The 23,175-nt window shown below is 36.3% G+C and overlaps 1 protein-coding gene across 2 annotated transcripts in view; it reads left to right on the forward strand.

The window, feature by feature from the left end:
• The window catches only part of LOC123522942 (3'-5' RNA helicase YTHDC2-like), a 68,173-nt gene that overhangs the window by 16,096 nt on the left and 28,902 nt on the right, over positions 1-23,175 (forward strand). For both annotated transcript variants that reach the window (XM_045300479.2, XM_053549480.1), the window contains exons 2-13: positions 6,522-6,669; positions 9,988-10,078; positions 11,409-11,596; positions 12,696-12,898; positions 14,713-14,879; positions 16,772-16,874; positions 17,594-17,750; positions 18,311-18,365; positions 19,019-19,071; positions 19,889-20,078; positions 20,978-21,138; positions 22,253-22,445. In XM_045300479.2, the coding sequence (XP_045156414.2) occupies positions 6,525-6,669; positions 9,988-10,078; positions 11,409-11,596; positions 12,696-12,898; positions 14,713-14,879; positions 16,772-16,874; positions 17,594-17,750; positions 18,311-18,365; positions 19,019-19,071; positions 19,889-20,078; positions 20,978-21,138; positions 22,253-22,445 (1,706 nt within the window). In that variant the 5' untranslated portion in view covers positions 6,522-6,524. The remainder of the gene's footprint in view (positions 1-6,521; positions 6,670-9,987; positions 10,079-11,408; positions 11,597-12,695; positions 12,899-14,712; positions 14,880-16,771; positions 16,875-17,593; positions 17,751-18,310; positions 18,366-19,018; positions 19,072-19,888; positions 20,079-20,977; positions 21,139-22,252; positions 22,446-23,175) is intronic.

Below are 23,175 nucleotides of genomic sequence, written 5' to 3' on the forward strand. Positions count from 1 at the left end.
ATACACTTGGGCGGTTATACGTTGTCCGGAATAATTTCACTCGGGCTGTGCTTTCTTCAGCTATTTGGTTCCTTGTTACAGGTCTCATGTTTGATATGTTTGTTTCTTTACATTATCTGGAAATATAGATTGGTAAATGAAACAGAAACCGGACTCGTTATGGAAGTGTAGAGTCCATAGGCCCCTTGTATAACATTTTAACTTGCATTTATTATCAATATATAAATACTTTGTTAATACAATTTTTAGCTCACCTGTCACAAAGTGACAAGGTGAGCTTTTGTGATCACGCAGCGTCCGTCTGTCCGTGCGTAAACTTTTGCTTGTGACCACTCTAGAGGTCATATTTTTCATGGGATCTTTATGAAAATTGGTCAGAATGTTTACCTTGATGATATCTCGGTCAAGTTCGAAACTGGGTCACGTGCGTTCCAAAACTAGGTCAGTAGGTCTAAAAATGGAAAAACCTTGTGACCTCTCTAGAGGCCATACTTTTCAATGGATCTTCATGAAAGTAAGTCAGAATGTTCAACTTGATGATATCTAGACCAAGTTCGAAACTGGGTCACTTGCCTTCAAAAACTAGGTGAGTAGGTCAAATAATAAAAAAACCTTGTGACCTCTCTAGAGGCCATATTTTTCATGGGATCTGTATGAAAGTTGGTCTGAATATTCATCTTGATGATATCTAGGTCAAGTTCGAAACTGGGTCACGTGCGGTCCAAAACTAGGTCAGTAGGTCTAAAAATAGAAAAACCTTGTGACCTCTCTAAGAGCCATCCTTTTCAATAGATCTTCATTGAAATAATCAAATATTTTCACTGATTGAACCACCGGTCAAGCGTATTACGTTCGGGTCCATGGCATTTAAAAACTAGGTGATGTTGGCAAAAACAAATAAACTTGATAAACTCTCATAGAGACATTATTATATGGGAATATGTATGAAAGTGTGTTAATATTCATTTTATACTTGGTAAGTTTCGAAACCCTGGGTGTCCTTGCGGTTCCTGTTACAGGTCAGTAGGTCTTACATATTGAAAAAATTGAAAGAAAACACCGGACTCGTTAGGAAGTGTAATCCATACCTTTATAATGATACTTGCATTTAATATTATAAGAATGTTAAACATTTTGCTCAACCTGTCACAAAGTGAAACAGGTGACATTGTTCACACAGCGTGCTGTATGGTCAAATTTAGCTTGTGACCACTCTAGAGGCATATTTTTCATGGGATCTGTATGAAAGTTGGTCTGAATGTCCATCTTGATGAAATCTAAGACAAGTTCGAAACTGGGTCAAATACGGTCAAAAACTAGGTCAGTAGGTCTAAAAATAGAAAAACCTTGTGACCTCTCTAGAGGCCATACTTTTCAATGGATCTTCATAAAAATTGGTCTGAATGTTCATCTTGATGATATCTAGGTCATATTCAAAACTGGGTCAACTGCGGTCAGAAACTAGGTCAGTAGATCTAAAAATAGAAAAACCTTTTGACCTCTCTAGAGGCCACATTTTTTAATGGATCTTCATGAAAATTGGTCTGAATATACATCTTGATGATATCTAGGTCAAGTTCGAAACTGGGTCACGTGCGGTCAAAAACTAGGTCATTAGGTTAAATAATAGAAAAACCTTGTGACCTCTCTAGAGGCCATATTTTTCATGAGATCTTCATGAAAATTGGTGAGAATGTTCACCTTGATGATATCTAGGTCAAGCTCAAAACTGGGTCACGTGTTTTCAAAATCTAGGTCATTAGGTCAAGTAATAGAAAAACCTTGTGACCTCTCTAGAGGCCATATTTTCGATGGATTTTCATGAAAATTGGTCAGAATTTTTATCTTGATGATATCTAGGTCAAATTCAAAATTGGGTCACATGAGCTCAAAAACTAGGTCACTGTGTCAAATAATAGAAAAAACGACATCATACTCAGTTCAAAACTGGGTCACGTGGGGACAGGTGAGCTATTCAGGACCATCATGGTCCTCTTGTTATTATAAGTCTGATACAGTGTATCCTTAACCGTACATTATGATACTAAACAAACATCAATATGCATTAGATCTGTAAGATTAGTGTTGGAAAGTGACAAAAATGTAATTAATTTATTACAGTTATATCTTTTTCCCCATTATACAGTTTACTATCAACATCTTAGATGTTTGAAAGAATGACGCTCTTTTGTTATATTGTAAATGAGAAAAATTAGTAGTATTAGATGTGATTATTGCATAAAAAATTCTGATTTAGTTGCATGAATACGGTGGGGCTACGGACAACCATTTTTTGTTCAAAACTTTTTTCTGCTTCTTCTCTGAAGAAATGTCTTTTCTGTAGTTAGTATGTGGGATAACACGAAAATAATCAAAGGTTCATTTTTATATTGCTCTTGTTTTTGTGCAAGCGGTACACTGTTGAAAATGGGGCTACAGACTCTACATAAAAATGTCAAGATTCAGCTATCATTTTTCAGAAAATAATGTAGTGCAAGTCAATATCTTGCTTTTAGATGCTGGCAGATGTGTTTCTTTTTTAGCTGACCTGTCACAAAGTGACAAGGTGAGCTTTTGTGATCGCGTGGTGTCCGTCGTCTGTGCGTGCGTGCGTGCGTGCATCCGTCCGTAAACTTTTGCTTGTGACCACTCTAGAGTTCACATTTTTCATGGGATCTTTATGAAAGTTGGTCAGAATGTTCACCTTGATGATATCTAGGTCAAGTTCGGAACTGGGTCACGTGCCTTCAAAAACTAGGTCAGTAGGTCTAAAAATAGAAAAACCTTGTGACCTCTCTAGAGGCCATAATTTTAACCAAAATGGAATTCATTAATTGAAAATTGGTCAGAAAATGGTTTCAGCCTTGGATGGATTCCATTCTAGGTGTCAAGTTCACTGAGAACTGGAATAACACGTGCCATCAAAAACTAGGGTTTTTTCCCAGTTAAAAGTCTATTCACTAAAAATTGAATGAAAAAACCATTTGATGTACCTCTCTAGAGGCCATATATTTCACAAGATCTTCATGAAAATTGGTCAGAACGTTCACCTTGATGATATCTAGGTCAAGTTAGAAAATGGGTCACATGCCGTCAAAAACTAGGTCAGTCGGTCAAATAATAGAAAAACCTTGTGACCTCTCTAACGCCCATATTTTTCATGGGATCTGTATGAAAGTTGGTCTGAATGTTCATGTTGATGATATCTAGGTCAAGTTCGAAACTGGGTCATGTGTGGTCAAAAACTAGGTCAGTAGGTCTAAAAATAGAAAAACCTTGTGACCTTTCTAGAGGCCATATATTTCACAAGATCTTCATGAAAATTGGTCAGAACATTCACCTTGATAATATCTAGGTCAAGTTCGAAACTGGATCACGTGCCTTCAAAAACTAGGTCAGTAGGTCAAATAATAGAAAAACCTTGTGACCTCTCTAAAGGCCATATTTTTCATGGGATCTGTATGAAAGTTGGTCTGAATGTTCATCTTGATGATATCTAGGTCAGGTTCGAAACTGGGTCACGTGCAGTCAAAAACTAGGTCAGTAGGTCTAAAAATAGAAAAACCTTGTGACCTCTCTAGAGGCCATATATTTCATGAAATCTTCATGAAAATTGGTCAGAATGTTCACCTTGATGATATCTAAGTCAGGCTCAAAAGTGGGTCACGTGCCGTCAAAAACTAGGTCAGTAGGTCAAATAATAGAAAAACCTTGTGACCTCTCTTGAGGCCATATTTTCCATGGGATCTGTATGAAAGTTGGTCTGAATGTTCACCTTGATGATATCTAGGTCAAGTTTTAAAGTGGGTCACGTGCCATCAAAAACTAGGTCAGTAGGTCAAATAATAGAAAAACCTTGTGACCTCTCTAAAGGCCATACTTTTCAATTGATCTTCATGAACATTGGTCTGAATGTTCACCTTGATGATATCTAGGTCAAGTTTGAAACAGGGTCATGTGCGGTCAAAAACTAGGTCAGTAGGTCTAAAAATAGAAAAACCTTGTGACCTCTCTAGAGGTCATACTTGTGAATGGATCTCCATAAAAATTGGTCTGAATGTTCATCTTGATGATATCTAGATCAAGTTCAAAAGTGGGTCACGTGCCATCAAAAAGTAGGTCAGTAGGTCAAATAATGAAAAAACGTTGTGACCTCTCTAGAGGCCATATTTTTCATGTGATCTGTATGAAAGTTGGTCTGAATGTTTATCTTGATGATATCTAGGTCAAGTTTGAAACTGGATCAACTGCGATAAAAAACTAGGTCAGTAGGTCTTGAAATAGAAAAACCTTGTGGCCTCTCTAGAGGCCATACCCTTGAATTGATCTTCATGAAAATTGGTAAAAATGTTCACCTTGATGATATCTAGGTCAAGTTTGAAACTGGGTCACGTGCCTTAGAAAATCTAGGTCAATAGGTCAGATAATAGAAAAACCTTATGACCTCTCTAGAGACCATATTTTTCAATGGATCTTCATGAAAATTGGTCAGAATTTTTATCTTGATATTAAATATCTAGATCAAGTTCAAAACTGGGTCACATGAGCTCAAAAACTAGGTCACTATGTCAAATAATAGAAAAAACGACGTCATACTCAAAACTGGATCATGTGGGAAGAGGTGAGCGATTCAGGACCATCATGGTCCTCTTGTCATGATTATATCTGCCAGTTTAAAGAATAACTTTGGTATTCCCTTTGTAGAAACAGAGCAGGTAAAAACCATCAACGCATAACGAAGTGATGGATTTAGTTATTTATAAATATCTTGAATATTTTCGGGCCAATTTCAAATCTGTAAAAAGTATGTCTTACCTGAATGTCATTTGAAGTTTGAAAACTTGAACTAAAAACTGTAACAAACTAAAATAGTCATTAAATAAATGGTCAAAAAGTAATGAATTTTCCGTGCAACAGCATAACGATTAAAAATATCTTTTTAAAAAAGAATAAGATGATATTGTATTCCTTAAATATTGTCAGAAATCAACATATAACACGGGGGAATATGAAAGTGCCCATTTATCTTGGCTTTGCCAATATGTATTCTTACACTTTGGCACTCTTCTTTAATATGCTGTTTCTGCTTTTAACATGTTATTCAGAAATGATAATTCAAGGTCTTAGGTCATTGCATGTATTGTTTATAAAGTGTTCTGAATTGATTTGTTATACTACACTTGTAGAGTATATACGATACATCACATGGTTATGTATTGGCGGGATTCCTGTGTATTAATATGTATGCATGAGGCCCGAACCCCTAAATCCAACTGAATTACCACCAGGACCCTGGCAGGATATTGCAATGGATATATTGGGACTGCTTTAAAATGGATTGTATGTTGTGACAGTTATGGACTATTACAGTCGCTACTATGAGCTAGAAATAACAAAGAATATCACAAGTTAGAAAATGATTGAAATTTTGGACAGACTGTTTTTGTAGATCAATACGGTTATGTGGAATCACTTCGTAATGACAGTGGGCAACAATTTGTTTCAGAAATGTTCCAAAAGTATTTGAAAGATCAGAACATTGTGCATCATAAAACAATACCGTTGTTTCCGTCAGCAAACCGTGAGGTTGAGAGACAAAGTCGATCACTTATGAAATGAATACGGATTGCACATGCCCAGAAGAAGGACTTGAAACGCGAGTGATGGCATATCTATCTACACCACACTCAGTTACTGGAAAATCCTCTGCCAAACTAATGTTTGGTAGGCAAATGAAAAACAAATTGCCGCAGAGTAGGTGAGAGACATTTAATGATGAAGAAGTTTGTGATCCTGACAGAATTCAGAAATACAGAAACAAAATATACATTGACCAGAAGCGAAAAGCAAGTGAAAGTGACTTAAAACCTGGAAATAAAGTTCTTTTGAAAGACACAAGAAATAGAAATACAAAAATGAGCACAAACTTTGAACCAACACCGTATATTCTTATCAAAAAATTCGGGAATCAGTGTATTTTAAATTCTCCTGATAATGTCATATACAAAATGCAATAGCACTCATGTGAAAAAATCTGAAGAAAACTGAGACTGATTAAAAATATTGTCTGGTTTTGGTGGTAGAAAAAGTTCAAGAATGTGTGTTGTTTACATTATTTAGCTGATATTTACAATATGGTAGTGGTATTGCAATATTAACCTTTTGCTTTGCTAATTGCCAGTGAGTTTGAAACATTATATCTATGTTGATAAGACAAAGCTTTTCTCATGTTACCATAATTGTTCTAAAACTTTAAGTTCATGCAATGTGTAAGACTTTTGTTATTTTTATGGTGATTTAAAGGGGGAGAACTGTAGAGTATATATGGTACATGGCATGGTTTTGTTATAAAATGGTGGGAATCTTATGTATTAATAGGTACATGTATGCATGCTTGATGCTGATGTTAGTTGTGTATTTGTCACTTAATAGTATGGTTGTGTATTAAAAGTATTTAACTCACAAAGTGTTGTCTATATAACACTACAACACTAAATACTGTTCTATACTTCTCTCAACAGAAAATGCCAAAGAAAGGAAAGAAGCCAGATTGGGGAGTTCGTCCAGATGTTGGACCAAAGCCTTATCAAGATATATGCATTTCGGAAGAAGTTAAAATTGGAATAAACTTAGCGATAGAAAGATTTAGGTTGAATGAGACACAGAAAGGTAGATTCTCTTTTAGTATTTAAAGAAATGTTAATTCCAAAGTTTGGGAGTCTGAAAGCTTTCCCAAGATGGCTCAATAATTCAAGTTACATAAACAAATTCATGTCAAATCTAACATTAAAATAAATTTAGAATGTTGATATTTAAAATCTAACAATAAGATAAATATATAGTGTTTATATTTACATAAACATCATCTGGCCTTTCATGAAGCATGTGTCACACTTGTCTGAAGAAGTATTGGACCTAGAGTTGTGAAACATTTAAGAGTGTTATTCAGCAAATGAAGTTATGCACCTGGGTTTTTGTTAGCTCGACTATTCGAAGAATAGGGGAGCTATCCTACTCGCCCCGGCGTCGGCGTTAGCGTCACACAAATGTTAAAGTTTGCGTACCACCCCAAATATTTTCAAAGTCGATTGAGATATTGCTTTCATATTTTGCATACCTGTTTACCATCATGACCCCAGTCTGTAAAAAGGAGGAGGCAACTCTATCAAGCATTTTGACTGAATTATGGCCCCTTTTCGACTTAGAACAAATGTTAAAGTTTGTGTACCACTCCAAATATTTTCAAAGTCCATTGAGATATTGCTTTGATATTTTGCATACTTGTTTACCATCATGACCCCAGTCTGTAAAAAGGAGGAGGCAACTCTATCAAGCATTTTGACTGAATTATGGACCCTTTTCGACTTAGAATAAATGTTAAAGTTTGCGTACCACCCCAAATATTTTCAAAGTCCATTGAGATATTGCTCTGATATTTTGCATACTTGTTTACCATCATGACCCCAGTCTGTAAAAAGGAGGAGGCAACTCTATCAAGCATTTTGACTGAATTATGGCCCCTTTTCGACTTAGAATAAATGTTAAAGTTTGCGTACCACCCCAAATATTTTCAAAGTCCATTGAGATATTGCTTTCATATTTTGCATACTTGTTTACCATCATGACCCTAGTCTGTAAAAAGAAAAAGGAGGAGGCTACTCTATCAAGCATTTTGACTGAATTATGGCCCCTTTTCGACTTACAATATGCTTATTGTAATGCTAAAGTTTTACTCATAACTTATATTATACTATCAAGCACTGAGAATAGTCGAGCGCACTGTCCACTGACAGCTCTTGTTTTCTATTCCACTCAGCCAGACCAGGGTCATTTGGACATAATAACAAAAATGTTTAAGTGTATTTTCTTCAAAATTACTTCCCTTTGATATGATGAAGTATTTCATTATATTTTTGTCGATTTTTCCCACCAGTTTAAAATGAAATGTTTTAAAAAATATTTTTCATATAGCCAATGTGAAAAGCGTTTATCTGACTAAATAATGTGATTGAAAGAAAATTCGAGAATTTTGTGATTGCCCTTCGTCCGTCATCCGTCAGTCGTCCGTCCACAATTTCTTGTTAACATGATAGAGACCACAGTTTGCAATCAATTTTAATCAAACTTGCACACAACTTGTATTGGGATAATATCTTGGTTCCTTTCGAAAACTGGCCAGATCCCTTCATGGGTTCCAGAGTTATGGCCCCTTAAAGGTCCAAAATTTGCTATTTTGGCTTTTGCAGCCATATGGACACTTCATTTATGGTTTTATTTGATACAAACTTGCAAAATATCTTCAACAACAATAAATCTTGGATTCCATGACAAATCTGTCAGATCCAATCATAGGAGTTATTTTATATCTGATTACCGTCCCTGATTTTAATCAAAATGGATTTATATCAGTAAGGTCTTATAGGACTCATTTGAAATTTCATTATTGTCATTAGTTGGACTGAGACAATCAGGGTAGATAACTGTGGACTGATTTTATGTCAAATAACCTCCCTTTATTTCAAATGGGTTATTTCAAATTAGAATGGGTATATCACCGTAACTAATGAAGATACTGATCTGAAATTGCATTTATGCCATCAGATGGACTTGGACAATCAGTGAAGATGCATATTGACTGAATTTATGACAAATTACCTCCCTTTATTTTTTATGTAAATGACTATACCTTAGCAGCTTCTAATGAGATTGGTTTGAAACGTTATTTATGTCTTCCATGGTAAGAAATAGTCATGTTAGATAACTCTTGATTAAACGTTTATTGATATGAATACTTTTCTAATATATTGTTATAAAGGCTTGTACTCTGTATCTTCTACATGCATATACCAATGCATGATTACCTCCCCTGATTTTAATAAAAATGGATTTATTTTAGTAAGTATTTATAGGACTCATTTGAAATTTCATTATTGTCATAAGTTGGATTTAGACAATCAGGGAAGATAACTATGGACTGATTTTATGTCAAATTACCTCCCTTTGTTTCAAATTAAAATGGTTGTATCTCAGTAACCAATGAAGATACCGATTTGAAATGTCATTTATGCCATCAGATGGGCTCGGACAATCAAAGTAGGTAACTTTTGACTGAACTTATGACAAATTACCTCCCTTTATTTTATGTAAATGAATATACCTCAGTAGCATCTAATGAGATTGGTTTTTAATGTTATTTAAGTCTTCCAGTGTAAGGAATAGTCATGCTAGTACAAAAATGCAGCATTTGAGCCTAGGACCCTCAAACTTGGTATAGAGATTGGCCCCGACTAGTACGTGACCCATAGGTTAAAAGGGACTGTTACAAGAAAGTATTTATCCTGATGATACTAGTATTTAATGTGTATGCCTGTGTGATCTATTTGACTATGTCAAAACTTGATCTTATCATTAAGAGCAATGGTATTCAGGTGAGCGATATAGGGCCATCATGGCCCTCTTGTTCATGTATTCCTCCCGCTTAGCTCAGATCTACAGATCGCGAGGTCATGAGTTTGATCCCCAGGCGGGCCGTATGTTCTCCGTGACTATTTGAAAAAAGACTTTGTGTCTGAAATCATTCGTCCTCCACCTCTGATTTATTTGGGTTAGTTGGCAGTTACTTGCGGAGAAAAGGTTTGCACTGGTGCAGAATCCATCAACACTGGTTTGGTTAACTGCCCACTGTAACATAACTGAAGTACTGTTGAAAAATGGCATTAAACCCAACACAAACAAACAAATAAACATTTTCATTTATGTAAAGATGAAGACATTCAGAATTCCCTCTCCTACATATCTTCATGTGGAGACATTGTCACTTTGTTTTGGAAAATAAGCTAAAACTTGTAAGAAATTAGGAAAAATATTATTTGGCAAAAATTAACTTGCCTACTTAAATGAAACACTATTTAGCAAAGCAGCTGCAGGTAATGTTCCACTGAGTGGTAAAGTATAAATTTTACAAAAAAATACTTTTTATTTTTTCAGAGCTCGAGTTTCCTACATCCCTTACAGCAACTGAACGAGCATATATTCACAGGTTGTCCGATGAACTTTCTCTGAAACACAAGAGCAAAGGGTAAATATGTTTTAACCCTTACCCTGCTACATTTCTATATTAAGCTTGTCCATCTTTCAGTTTGGACAGTACCTTTAACTGTTAAAACACTAAAATGTTGAATTATTTAATGTCAGTTAAGATAATGGGCCTACGGCATATTACCTTGTTCTCAAACAGATTTTAAGGTCTTTTATCTTAACCTTTACTCTGCTAAATTTCTAAAATGGGCTGGTCCATCACTCAATTTGGGCAGTGCCATTTATTATTTGAAGGGGTGTTCACTCAAAATTTACTGACTGAATAGCGAACAGTGCGGACCATGATTAGCCTGCACGAATGTGCAGGCTAATCTTGGTCTGCACTGGTCGCAAAGGCTGAATAACTCGCCGCCAGCAAACTAAAGGTTAAATTAGGCAAGGATATCACATTGCCTTTAATCTCAAAAGTGGTATATCATAACTTCTTGAACATACAAATATTACCAGCTTCTACTTGAAATCAAGGCTGGGGTATCATGTTACTTTAATCCTTAAAATGCAGTGGCACATTGCTTCATTCTCTGATGTGGTAAAGATAGTCTTAAATGGAAATTCTTTACTCTTAATTTAGGCAGGGGGCCTCCGTGGCCGAGTGGTTAGAGTCGTTGACTTCAAACCACTTGCCCCTCATCGATGTGGGTTCGAAACCTCATTTGAGGCGTAGAATTCTTCACGTGAGGAAGCCATCCAGCTGGCTTACGGAAGGTCGGTGGTTCTACCCAGGTGCCCGCTCATGATGAAATTATGTACGGAGGGGCACCTGGGGTCTTCCTCCACCATTAAAGCTGGAAAGTCGCCATATGACCTAAAATTGTGTCGGTGCGACGTTAAACCCAACAAAATAAATAAAAACTTAATTTAGGCAAGGGGTGCCACTCAACTTTATTCCTGAAAATAGCTGTCGCACATGGGGTCATTCTCATAAAATTACATTCAAGAAAAATCATGGTTCTTAATTCAGGATAAGAATGTCACATAACTATTCCACGAAAGAGATGTCACATAACTTCATTTCACGAAAGAGGTGTCACATAACTTTATTCCATGAAAGAGGTGTAACATAACTTTATTCCACAAAAGAGGTGTCTCTTAACTTTATTCCACGAGGGAGGTGTCATAAAACATTATTTCACAGAGGGGTATCACAATACACCAATCTACAAAAGTGGTGTCACATAACTTTATTCCACTAAAAATGGTGTCACATAACCTAATTCCACATAAGGGTGTTACATAAATTTATTCCACCAAAGGGATGTCACATTCTCATAATTTCTGTTTGAAGCTGTTCTATTCATTCTATGTTTTAGGCAAGGAGCATCACGTTACCTTGTTCTCGCAAAGAAGGATGTTGGTTCTATGGCGAGCAGAAGTGCAGCATTTCAGCTAGTTCGTAATTCCCGTTACCAGATTGGCAACATGCTACAAAGGTTTCCAGTTACAAGCAAAGAACGCCAAGAGCTTCTGCCCAACACAGATAAAAGTCAAGTAAATGAAGGTACTTTACTAGCAATTCAAACTTGATTGAATACATTACTTGAGCAATTTTGTGGCCTTGGTAAATATAGGATAGAGGATACAGGGATTTTCATTTTATAATAGGGACAGTTTATAGCCTCTTCCCCTCAGAAAATTTCTTTCATATCATGCAGTTTTTCCCCAAAAATTGACTTTACATCAGTTTTTTAGGTCCCGTTTGTGAAAATACCAAGCAGTTGTCAAGTGGTTAAGTTGTCTGCCACTCAAACACTGGGATGGTACGTCTTGAGCCCCACTGTGGTCATGACCACACCTTTTCTCATGACATTAGTACTAGTACTTCCAGGAAGTAGGCTTAGTAAAGAGTGGTTCAAATAAGCCTGAAGCTTTCATCACAGTGGAGTTAAATTAAGTACATATAAGCTAAACTAAAATACGGAGCCATTTTTTCCCCAAATCAAAGACCTGGCCCCTTCTGCTCTGGCTATGAAGTGAAATTTTTAAATATTTGAAACTGAAAAGGAAGGAGCAAAGTCACTGTTCCCAGCCACTATCTAACTTTGTGTTTTATGCAGCTCTGTAGTAGATAGGGTAATTTTTTCAGGACACTCTTCAAGAGGCTGATATGTACGTATTAAACTCTACAGGACTGAGTATTGGAAAAATGTGAAAATGTCTGGCCAGTGATTATTTGAAAAAGTAGGGTTAACACATATTATGAATACTGCCTATAGAATAATGTAATTTTGATAAAAAGATGACTTTATATGTGTTTTGTAAAAGATATAGGGTTCAGATATTGGTACCATAGCTTCAAGCTAATGATTAGACATCAAAGATCTGTTATTTGTCTGTTGTGAAAATAGATGCAATGTCGGCATATCCGTACCATAGCTGTTAGTGGAGGACAGAAGAGATCAGTCTGTTGCTTTCCCTCTGTTAAGCTACTTGATCTTTTACTAGCCCATAGCGAAAACACATACTTCTTGATAATCAATACTGAACTGGTTTGCATGAAAATTCAAAAGCTTCTCTGGACTGTGGTCAATACAGAAAAAGCCCATTTGGACATCTGCTATTAGTTTTTTATAAAATATGATGACAATTTGTTATTTTAGTCTCAAAAGAGCTTGCATGCACAGCTACTGGACGGCTAAACAATGGAATACCCCAGATTCCACCAGTGAAAGGCCGCTCAGACTTACAGAACTTCACAAAATCCTTGCCAATTAACCAGTATAAAGAAGAGATTCTTGGAATGATCAGAGAGAACCAAGTTTGCCTGATCTCGGGAGAAACTGGTTCTGGAAAAACTACTCAGGTGATACGCTTTAGCAATACTAAGACTGACAGAGAAATGGAGGTGTGTGGTATAAAACTGTGTTTGGAGACCAGCCTCTGACTCCCAACATTTGACTGGCTATTTGTTGGAACAATTTTGAAATTGGCCAATGACATGGCTACATTTTGAGTCTGGTCTGTAAACTTAGTTGAAACTGAAACACATTGGAACCAGACTTTTTCTTTTACTCGCAAGCTTACTTATTCAATATAAACTAACTAATACTTGGTCTTACTGCACTTGGTAAAAACTTAGTACAAAGTTTGAAAAATTTATTTGCAATTGAAGTGCATTATCAAATAGAAAACACAATATTTTGATTTTTTTTCAGTAAGGGGTTGTTATATCAAAGCAAAGGGTTTCTAGTATATGGTATAGATATTTGATAAGCCATCAAACCCTTTTCAAAAGTAAATTACATTAGTCTCGTTCAGCTCAGAAACATCAAGATACTTTTCTGAGTTTATTCTTAAATTAGTGCACAAACTTATTATTTTTCTGCTTGTATTTCAGATAATTAACATTCATGTAAAGTTATATAACATTTAAAATCAACACACCGACCCAGTTCAAATTTGCATGAAGTACATGTAGCTATAAACATACATGTACATACAAATGGTCAATCAGTAATTATGTCTAGGGCACAAGGGCCTGAACATTGAAGACCATTTCCGATCAATAACTTGAGAACCACTTGACCTAGAATGTTGAAACTTCATAGGATGATTGATCATGCAGAGTAGATGGTCCCTATTGATTTTGGGGTCATTCTGTTAAAGGTTAAGGTCACAGGGTCTGAACATGGAAAACCTTTGATCAATAACTTGAGAACCACTTGACCCAGAATGTTAAACTTCATAGGTGATTGACATGAGAGTAGATGAGTCCCTATTGTTTTGGGTCATTCTGATAAAGGTTAAGGTCACAGGAGGTCGAACATGGAATTAACCATTTCGATCAGATTAACTTCAGAAGCATATGACCTAAAGTTGAAATTCATAGGGTGATATTGGACATGGCAGAGTAAGGATGACCCCTATGAATTTGGTCAATCTCATTAAAGGTCAAGGTCACAGGGACAGCTAACATGGAAAATCATTTCTGTGTCATTAACTTGAGAACCATTGACCAGAATTTAAACTTCATAGGGTAATAGAATTACAGAGTAGATGACCCTATTGTTTCTGGGTCACTCCATCAAGTCAGGGTCACATGCTGAACATGGAAACGTTTTTGATCTAACTTCGACCACTTGACCTTTAAAACTTCATAGTGATTAAGCATGTAGGTGATGACCCTTTAGTTTTTGGGTCACTTGTCTAGGTCAAGGACAGACATGAACTTCTGACCTTTCTCAGATCAATTCATATATGACTAGGATTAACTCTTTGGATCATTTTCTGCAAAAGGGGAAACATAAAATTTATTAACTGAGAACCACATGACCCAAAGTTGAATTTGGTGTTGACATTAATCCCAGGTTATCAAAAGGTCAAGGTCCAGGGCTGAACAAGGAAAAAGTTTCCAGTTCATAACTTGAGAACTACTAGGCCCAGAATGTTGAAACTTTGTGGCATAATTAGATATGCCAAGTAGATGATCCCTATTGCAGCCAACCATCAGTGTCTCTTTGATTTTTGCTCCTGTCCCCTATTGACTTTTGCCCTATACAACTTTGCATTGGGGGAGACATGCGCTTTTCTTCAAAAGCATCTTCTAGTTTTACAATATTTTTTAACCTGCATTGAAAAAAAAAATATTGAAAACAAACCAAAATTTTTGCATTTTAGGTTCCACAAATGATTCTTGACGACTGTCACCAAAACAAACAAGCATGTAGAATATTTTGTACTCAGCCACGCCGGATAGCAGCACTCAGTATATCAGAACGTGTTGCTTCAGAGAGGAATGAGAATGTGGGTCAGACAGTTGGTTTTCAAATCAGACTTGAAAGCAGGTAAAAAATTTTTATGCCCCTGAAGGTGGGCATATTGAAATTGCTCTGTCAGTGCCTGCGTGTGTCCATCTGTCCATGTGTGCATCCATGTGAATTCTTGTTCGAGCTGTAACTCTGCCATCCATAAAGGAATTTTGAAATAACTTGGCGTCAATTTTCACCATAATGAGACGGTGTGTCATGCGCAAGACCCAGACCCCTAGCTCCATGGTCAAGGTCACATTTAGAGGTCAAAGATAAACAGGGTCAGTTTCGTGTCTGGTCCATAACTCTGCCATCCATGAAGGAATTTTAAAATAACTTAGCATAAACGTTTACCATAATGAGATGACATGTCCTGCGCAAGACCAAGACCCCTAATTCCAAGGTCAAGGTCACATCTAGAAGTCAAAGGTTAAGAGGGTCTGTTTCGTGTCCAGTTCATGACTCTGCCATTCATCAAGGGATTTTGAAATAACTTGGCATAAATGGTCCCCATAATGAGAGACGACATGTCGTACGTAAAATCCAGACCCTTAGCTCTGAGGTCAAGGTCACACTTGGAGGTTAATGGTTAACATGGTCTGTTTCTTGAACAGTCCATAACTCTGCCATCGATAAAAGGATTTTAAAATTACTTTGCATAAATTTTCCCTATATTGAGATGATGTGTCGTGCGCAAGACCCAGACCCCTAGCTCTAACGTCAAAGTCACACTTAGAAGTCAAATTTGTTTCTTGTCTGGTCCATAACTCTGCCGTTTATCAAGGGATTTTTACACAAATGTTAACCATATTGAGAAGGTGTGTCACGCTTATAACCAAGGTCAACGTCACAAAATGATGTGTGATTTTTTCGCACAGACAACTGGAGCATTCTTGGGCACGCTTCGGCGGGGGTGGGGGGCGGCGGGGGGCATTTGTCACTAATAGTGACAGCTCTTGTTTTGTTTCTTTTTGGCTTTGTTGGGTTTAACGTCTTACCGACACAGTCATATGTCATATGGCAATGTTCAAGTTTTTTTTAGGATGGAGGAAGACCCCCAGGTGCCCCTCTGAGCAATAATTTCATCACAGGTGGGCACCTGGATAGAACCAGCAACCTTCCTAAAGCCAGCTGGAAGAAAAACCCTGTTACAAATTTGACTGATTATACAGTAATGGTAGTTCATTGGTGACATACTTTTATATTGTTCATCTTTTTTCCTTTCATTTTCTTCACCAGTATTGTTACAATTTGAGGTCTTTTGCTGGCAGTTTTCTTATCCAAATGAGCACCAAAGACCTATTTCAAACAAAATGTCCAAACATACCTATTGAAAGATTTATAACTTAATAACACTTGAATGTGATTTATTATGTCTCCCACCACACAGTGGTGTGGGAGACATATTGATTTACTCCAGTCTGTGTGTCTGTCTGTGTGTCTGTCACAAAGCTTGTCCGCACTCTTAAGTCGAACATTTCTCATCCGATCTTCAGCAAACTTCAACAAAATGTGTCTGCCAATAAGTGCTCGGCCAAGTTCGATAACTAGCCAAATCAACCTAGGCACTTCGGAATTATGGCCCTTGAATTACCAGAATCACTCAGATTTCTTGTATAGTTTTACCTCCAAACAGACCCCTATACTACTAGTAGTATAGGGGTCTTTTTGGTGTCAAGTAAGTGCATGTGTGGATTCAGTAAACAGTATATAAAGACTGACTTATTATTTAGATGATTAGGCAGTTGTGGGAGACATGCGCTTTTCTCAAAAGCATCTCTAGTTTTATATTGTTTTCTTGTCAAGACACATTGTTTGCTATGTTAAAAGTTACTTTTATCAAAGGTAATATATAAATACGTTACAAAAAACAACAGTATTAAATCTTGCAGTGTTGTGTAATGTAAAATTTTCGTGCATTTTTACAGGGTGTCTCCAAAGACTCTGCTAACATTTTGTACAAATGGTGTATTGTTGCGGACCTTGATGGGAAGTGGAGATGCTTTGAGTACAGTTACACATGTTATTGTTGTAAGTTACAACTTTAAACTTTAGCCTGCTGGCGGCAAGTGATTCTGCCTTTGCAACCAGTGCAGACCAAGGTCAGCCTGCACTGATCAAGGTCTGCACTGTTCGCTATTCAGTCAGTAAATTTTCGGTGAATACCCCTTCGAATATTATATGGTATTGCCTAAATTGAATGATGGACTAGTCCATTTTAGAAATTTAGCAGGGTAAAGGTTAAACTAATGAAACTACAATCAAACTTGTACTATAGACCACCTGTGATAAGCAACCACCTAAATGTAGCTGTAAAGACCACTAGCTTTATTTCAGAATTAGAAATAATGCATTTAATTACATGTTTTTCAGTGAATTATCAATATATTACAGTGAGATATATATGGCATTTTCACTGTGAAAAATATTAAAATTATTTTTTTTGCATAGATGTGTGGAAAAATCGTGAAATATATAGGACTGCTTTTACCAATTACACCACTTCTGCAAGTATTTATTTCAGTAAATAAAATCAGGGAAAAGAGCAAAAATAAATCCCACTTGGAAATTTCCAATTTATCATTATATTTTTATTGCATTTCTTTGTTTACATGTGTATAGGTGTTCAGCCACTGTGTACTTGTATACATTTACACATATCTTTTTCCACTCAGAGTGATGTATAGACAACTGCGTTAGTTGAATATGACTTTCCTGTTGGACTTTTGTTGTTGTTGTTGTTTTTTCAGGATGAGGTGCATGAGCGAGACAAGTTTTGCGACTTTTTGATGGTTTCCCTACGTGATATAGTTCGCAGGAGACCTGATTTCAAGGTCATTTTGATGAGTGCCACATTGAATACAGAATTATTTGTCAAGTATTTTGACAACTGTCCTGCCATATGCGGTAAGTGAAATTCTGTAATTATGGGGATATGTATTTATGGATTTCAATTGTTTGTTCTTCATGTCTACAACAAACTACTGTTTCACAAGTCTGTATAATGTTAGGGTTTGCGATGATACCTCACCAGTGTTTACAAAACAACTTTCGGTCTTAAGGGGACATGAAGATGGCATTGCCATGCGCAGTAGTTTTAACTAGTCGAGGTATCAAGTGGGGAAGAAATGATTAAACGTGTTACTTTAAATTTCTTGGAAAAAGTTACATAAAATACAGGGTTGTTGATATTTGCACTAATTTTATTCCATATTAGTTTGAATTATTAAGAATTCATGTTAGACAAAATTCGAGTTTAATAGTTAGCCTCTCTGACAGTGTACTGTTTATTGCAATTATTTGAATCAGGAACTCTGCAAAATTAATTACCCATATTGATTTTCTGCTCTAATTTCAACTTGTCATAAGTAGCCACCTTCCTTAAGGTCCCAGATTGTGTCACACCCTTGGGTGGCTGGTTAACACAGGTTTTACTGTACTAATTTTGTTCTTTTGTATGATTTCAGTTCCTGGTAACCTTTTCCCTGTAGAGGAATACTACCTTGAAGATGTCATTAAATGGTAACATTAATTTGTTTTTAAAATTTTACATTCATCTTTGTTAAAAAGTTGTATCTTCAGATTTATATCAAATTTTTCAAGATTTGAAAAGTACTTTCATTTACCAGTAATATTAAAAACAATGACTTTTGACCTGTAGTACCATATTTTTCATTTCTTATTATTATAAAGGAGTATAATTGGATGTTTTAAATATTTGACAAATGGGTAAAATATTTTTCAAAACAGGACTTATCTGCTACTTTTAATCAAAAGACTCATACTTGGAGTAATAAAAGGAGCTCTGCATGGCTAAATTCTTTCCTTTTCAAACAGTTTAGGATTTAGTTTAAAATCCTGTTCAATTTGTTTCACATTTTTAGCTTGACTAAAGAATAAGGAGGGCCATTGTACTCGCCTTGGCGTCGACATTGCCATCAGCTCGCCTTTGCTTTCAAGTTAATGTTTTATGTTGTGTTGGTTGTTCGGGTTGAACGTCTTTTTCAAAAAAATTTTGTGGCAAGCTTCTGAATGCTCTATATCTTCTTAGCTACTGCACTTGTAACTATCAAACTTTAGATAAGGGTTGGTCTTGGTAAGGGGCAGACATATGGTGGTTTAGTGTCAGGTATTTCAGAAATTTAATTACTTACTCAGTATTTTTTTCTTTATAGGACAGGTTATACTAATAGGAAGATGGAAAAGTACCGTGTAGAGCTTGACGAAAGTATGTATGTTAAAACAGATATTAATTATTACTGCGGAATGCATAGTTATGGATTTTTTAATCACTGAGAGCATACCTGCAGATTAAGGTCAGTTTCTTAAATGCCTGTTTAAAAAAAACTGAGGGGCCTCCGTGGCCGAGTGGTTAAGGTCGCTGACTTCAAATCACTTGCCCCTCACCGATGTCGGTTCGAGCCTCACTCAGGGCTTTGAATTCTTCATATGAGGAAGCCATCCAGCTGGCTTTCGGAAGGTCAGTGGTTCTACCCAGGTGCCTGCTTATGATGAAATAATGCACGAAGGGGCACCTGGGGTCTTCCTGCACCATGAAAGCTGGAAAGTTGCCATATGACCTAATGACCTATAATTGTGTCAGTGCGATGTTAAACCAAAAAAAAAAAAAAAAACCCCAAAAAATGAGTGTATTATATGCTCTTCAGAAATTTTATTACAAAGGATATTTAAGTGATTTTTTACTTTAAGTAAATTGGTTTAATTTCCATGGCATTAATTTTTTTGGATTTGGCTAGTAAATCAAGGCGGTTTAAATACATGGGGTTCCAAGTGTAAAGAGAAAATATATAGGAATTTTTGTTGTTTGTTAGGACTTTAAATTTGTGGTTTGACTCAATCAAAAGAAATGCACAGAAATTAGTGTCTTACGAAAAAACAAATGATTTCACAGTACTGAATGTAAAATTTTATTCTTTCCTTTGTTTTGTTGTTAAAAATCTAAGGAACTGACTGCCTGTTTTAACTTGAGTAAGTTGAGGTTTAGTCAGGGACAGTTTTATTCTACATTTCTTTCTGTTATTTAGTGGAAACAAGAACAGAACAGTTATCACAGTGGTGTAATCAAGACCCAAATACCTTTGACCCTCGAACTTTTTCAAAGAGAAAACGGAAGAAAAAGAAGCAGGTTATACATGGTGTATGTGCAGATATTGAGATTGAGGAGTCAAGTAGTGATACAGACAGGGAACCAGATGATCGAGCAGATCTTACCGAGTAAGTTTTTGTTCGGTTAAAGAGTTTAAATCAGGATAAAACATCGGAGTTTTGAATGTGACTGCAGTTTCTACAAGCCTGTCACTGGTGTCATGACTGCTTTTACAGTCGAAAAGTGTTTAGTTATCATAATTGTTCGTATACATACTAATTCTGCAATGGACAAAGAATTAATCAGAATAACATGAATAATTAATAAAAATTCAGCTGTTGACTGTTGTTATGTTTGATTAAGATTTCGCATTTCAATATGGAGGTCCTGCCAGTTGGCTGGAAAGTTATTTTTAAATAAAAAAACAGTCAAGAAGGATTCATTTTCGTTCTATTTGCAAACTGTCTGTAATCACTATATTAAATTTTCATGAAAGTGCTATAATTGTTATGAATAGTGCTATGTGTTTCACAGGACGGCTGTTTATCACAATTGAGCCGTGCCATGAGAAAACCGACATAGTGGGTTTGCGACCAGCATGGATCCAGACCAGCATGTGCAGGCAGTCTGGTCAGGATCCATGCTGTTCCCTTTCAAAGCCTATTGCAATTAGAGAAACTGTTAGCGACCAGCATGGATCCAGACCAGCCTGCGCTTCCTCAGCATGGATCCAGACCAGCCTGCACATCCGCGCAGTCTGGTCAGGATCCATGCTGTTCGCTTTCAAAGCCTATTGCAATTAGAGAAACTGTTAGCGAACAGCATGGAAACTGACCAGCCTGCTAGGCTGCGCAGAAGCGCAGGCTGGTCTGGATCCATGCTGATCGCAAAGCCACTATGTTGGTTTTCTCATGGCATGGCTCAAGTATTCTTTACAGTACTTGTGCATGATTTAATTTTGATGAGTATTTCCCATTTGCAAAATGTTCTGCATCACAGATTTATCCTGCTGTTCTTGTATATACAGGCAATTATCTTCACTGGGTCTGAGCAAGGAGAAAGACAAGGATGAGCTGGAGCCGTGGTTGATACAAGAGATGGACCAGTGTCTCTCCGATATATGGCTGTCCGGAAACGAGGAACAGTTTCCACAAGTGTTTTATCTGATTGCTTCAGAAAATGTCAGTGGTAAGTACCTAATGTCTGTGGTTGATACAGGAGATGGACCAGTGTTTGTCTGATATATAGCTGTCCAGAAAAGGGGAACAATTCCTGAAAGTCCTTTATCTGTTGCTTCAGAAAATGTCAGTGGTAAGTAGCTAATTTTGTTAGTTCATACAGGAGATGTCAGTGTTTGTCTGCCAACAAGAAACAGTGACCTCATTGCTTTGGAAAATGTTTACAATGAAAAAGTGCAGGTAGTAATTTGAGTTGTAGCCACATATGATGAAGGAGATTTCAAAGTTTCTGATGTATGGCTGTCTGATAATGAGGAACAATAATTTTGACTCATCAATCTGATTTAAAATTTATATGTCAATATAGTAAAATACTGACATTTTAAGGTTCCACTGTAGTTTAATGGAATTTAAAAATGAGTACGCAATAATACATTGTGTAGGACGCCAGAACACATTTTTAGAAATGGAACACTGAATTTGAATGCCGAACACTATAGTTATATGGAGCTGTTTTTATGCCTCTGGTGTCAAAGACCTGGGAGAAATATTGCATTTGAACTCCTCCACTTTTCACATAGTTCATATGGGTTTTTGATTTCACATTTTATTTTGTCAAACATTTTCATGGGGCATATGTCATACAATGTTGACATCATTGATCATTCTTGTTTGTCTTGTTGTATTGTTGTTATTGATAATGTTGATACTCAGAAATCATTAATATTCTTGGCAGTCAAGTTTTCATTGATTTGTTGGTTATGACAGTCTACAGAATTAAATCCCAGTATAAAAGGAATATTAGAAATTCTTCAAATGATGAAATCCATGAATCCATTAATTCATCTCCCTACAACAAAGCAGTTTTACCAGGAAATTTGTTGCCAACAAAATTAAATGATTTCACAGTAGAGTGAAACTTTGTTCGTGTGAATTTGACGGGACCGGAAAAATTAGTAGTTCGAGCTAACGAACAATATACATTATACAGGGACTTTGCTGGGACCTAGCGATGAGTTTGAGTGAAGGGCAGTGCTTGAATTATCTGAGTTTGAGTGAACAAAGTTTGACTGTATTATCGTAAATTGTGTTTCAAAATATATTGAAAACTTTTTGTTTTACAGTTGATTACCAGCATAGTGAGACAACGGTTACACCATTAATGATAGCAGCAGGGCGAGGGTTTATTGATATTGTCGAACAGTTGCTGGCTATTGGGGCTGACCCAACTGTGAAATCATCCAATGACTGGACAGCACTTGACTGGGCAAAAAAGTTCGAGCAAACGGACATTATTGCTCTGTTAGAAGCTCATATGTAAGTAACTAAGAATTAAGTTTTCTTGGAATTCTGCTTTCTCTTGTCTTTCTATAAATTCTTTTGAGTGGGATATACCACTTTGTTCAGTCTCTTAGGTCTGTAGTAAAAAAAGAGTTTAAAACACATACCCTTAGCAGGCTAGTGAAATCTATGCAAAAATATACAGTTGAAACTCGGTATCTGGAATGCCAAGGGATCGAGTATTTTACTTTGAGATAACTGAAATTGGACTTAAAATAATATTTTGTGAACATGTTTTTGGGATGGATTTTGAAGATGTCTTTGAGATAGGCAGAATTTTGAAATAAGCAAGTTTGAGATATCAAGTTTTAACTGTTTATAGATTCTGAAACCTATTTACAATATGGAAGATATATACAGAAACGTTACAGAAGTTTAAATTTCAGAGTCAAATGAGAGCAATGAGATGATCAGTATTAGGTTACAATTTTTATCCGTCCATGAGGTCTGTTTATGTTCTCAAAGAAATTTCGACTGAAGAAATACTTCTGCTGTCATTTGTTCTCAACCCATTAGCTACTTCATTAATATGTGAGGAACATACAGACTGTTAAATACAAAATACTAATACTGTAATATTAAAGTGTAAAACGTACTAGTCATAATCAAGGGTCACTGACTACGTTAACATAATAATAATAAAATTATACCCATTAGATGATTGTTGAAAGAATGTTAAAATTTTTATCACTGTGGGCCAGTGATT

This window comes from Mercenaria mercenaria, chromosome 8 (genome assembly GCF_021730395.1).
Source record: "Mercenaria mercenaria strain notata chromosome 8, MADL_Memer_1, whole genome shotgun sequence".
Lineage (NCBI taxonomy): Eukaryota > Metazoa > Mollusca > Bivalvia > Venerida > Veneridae > Mercenaria > Mercenaria mercenaria.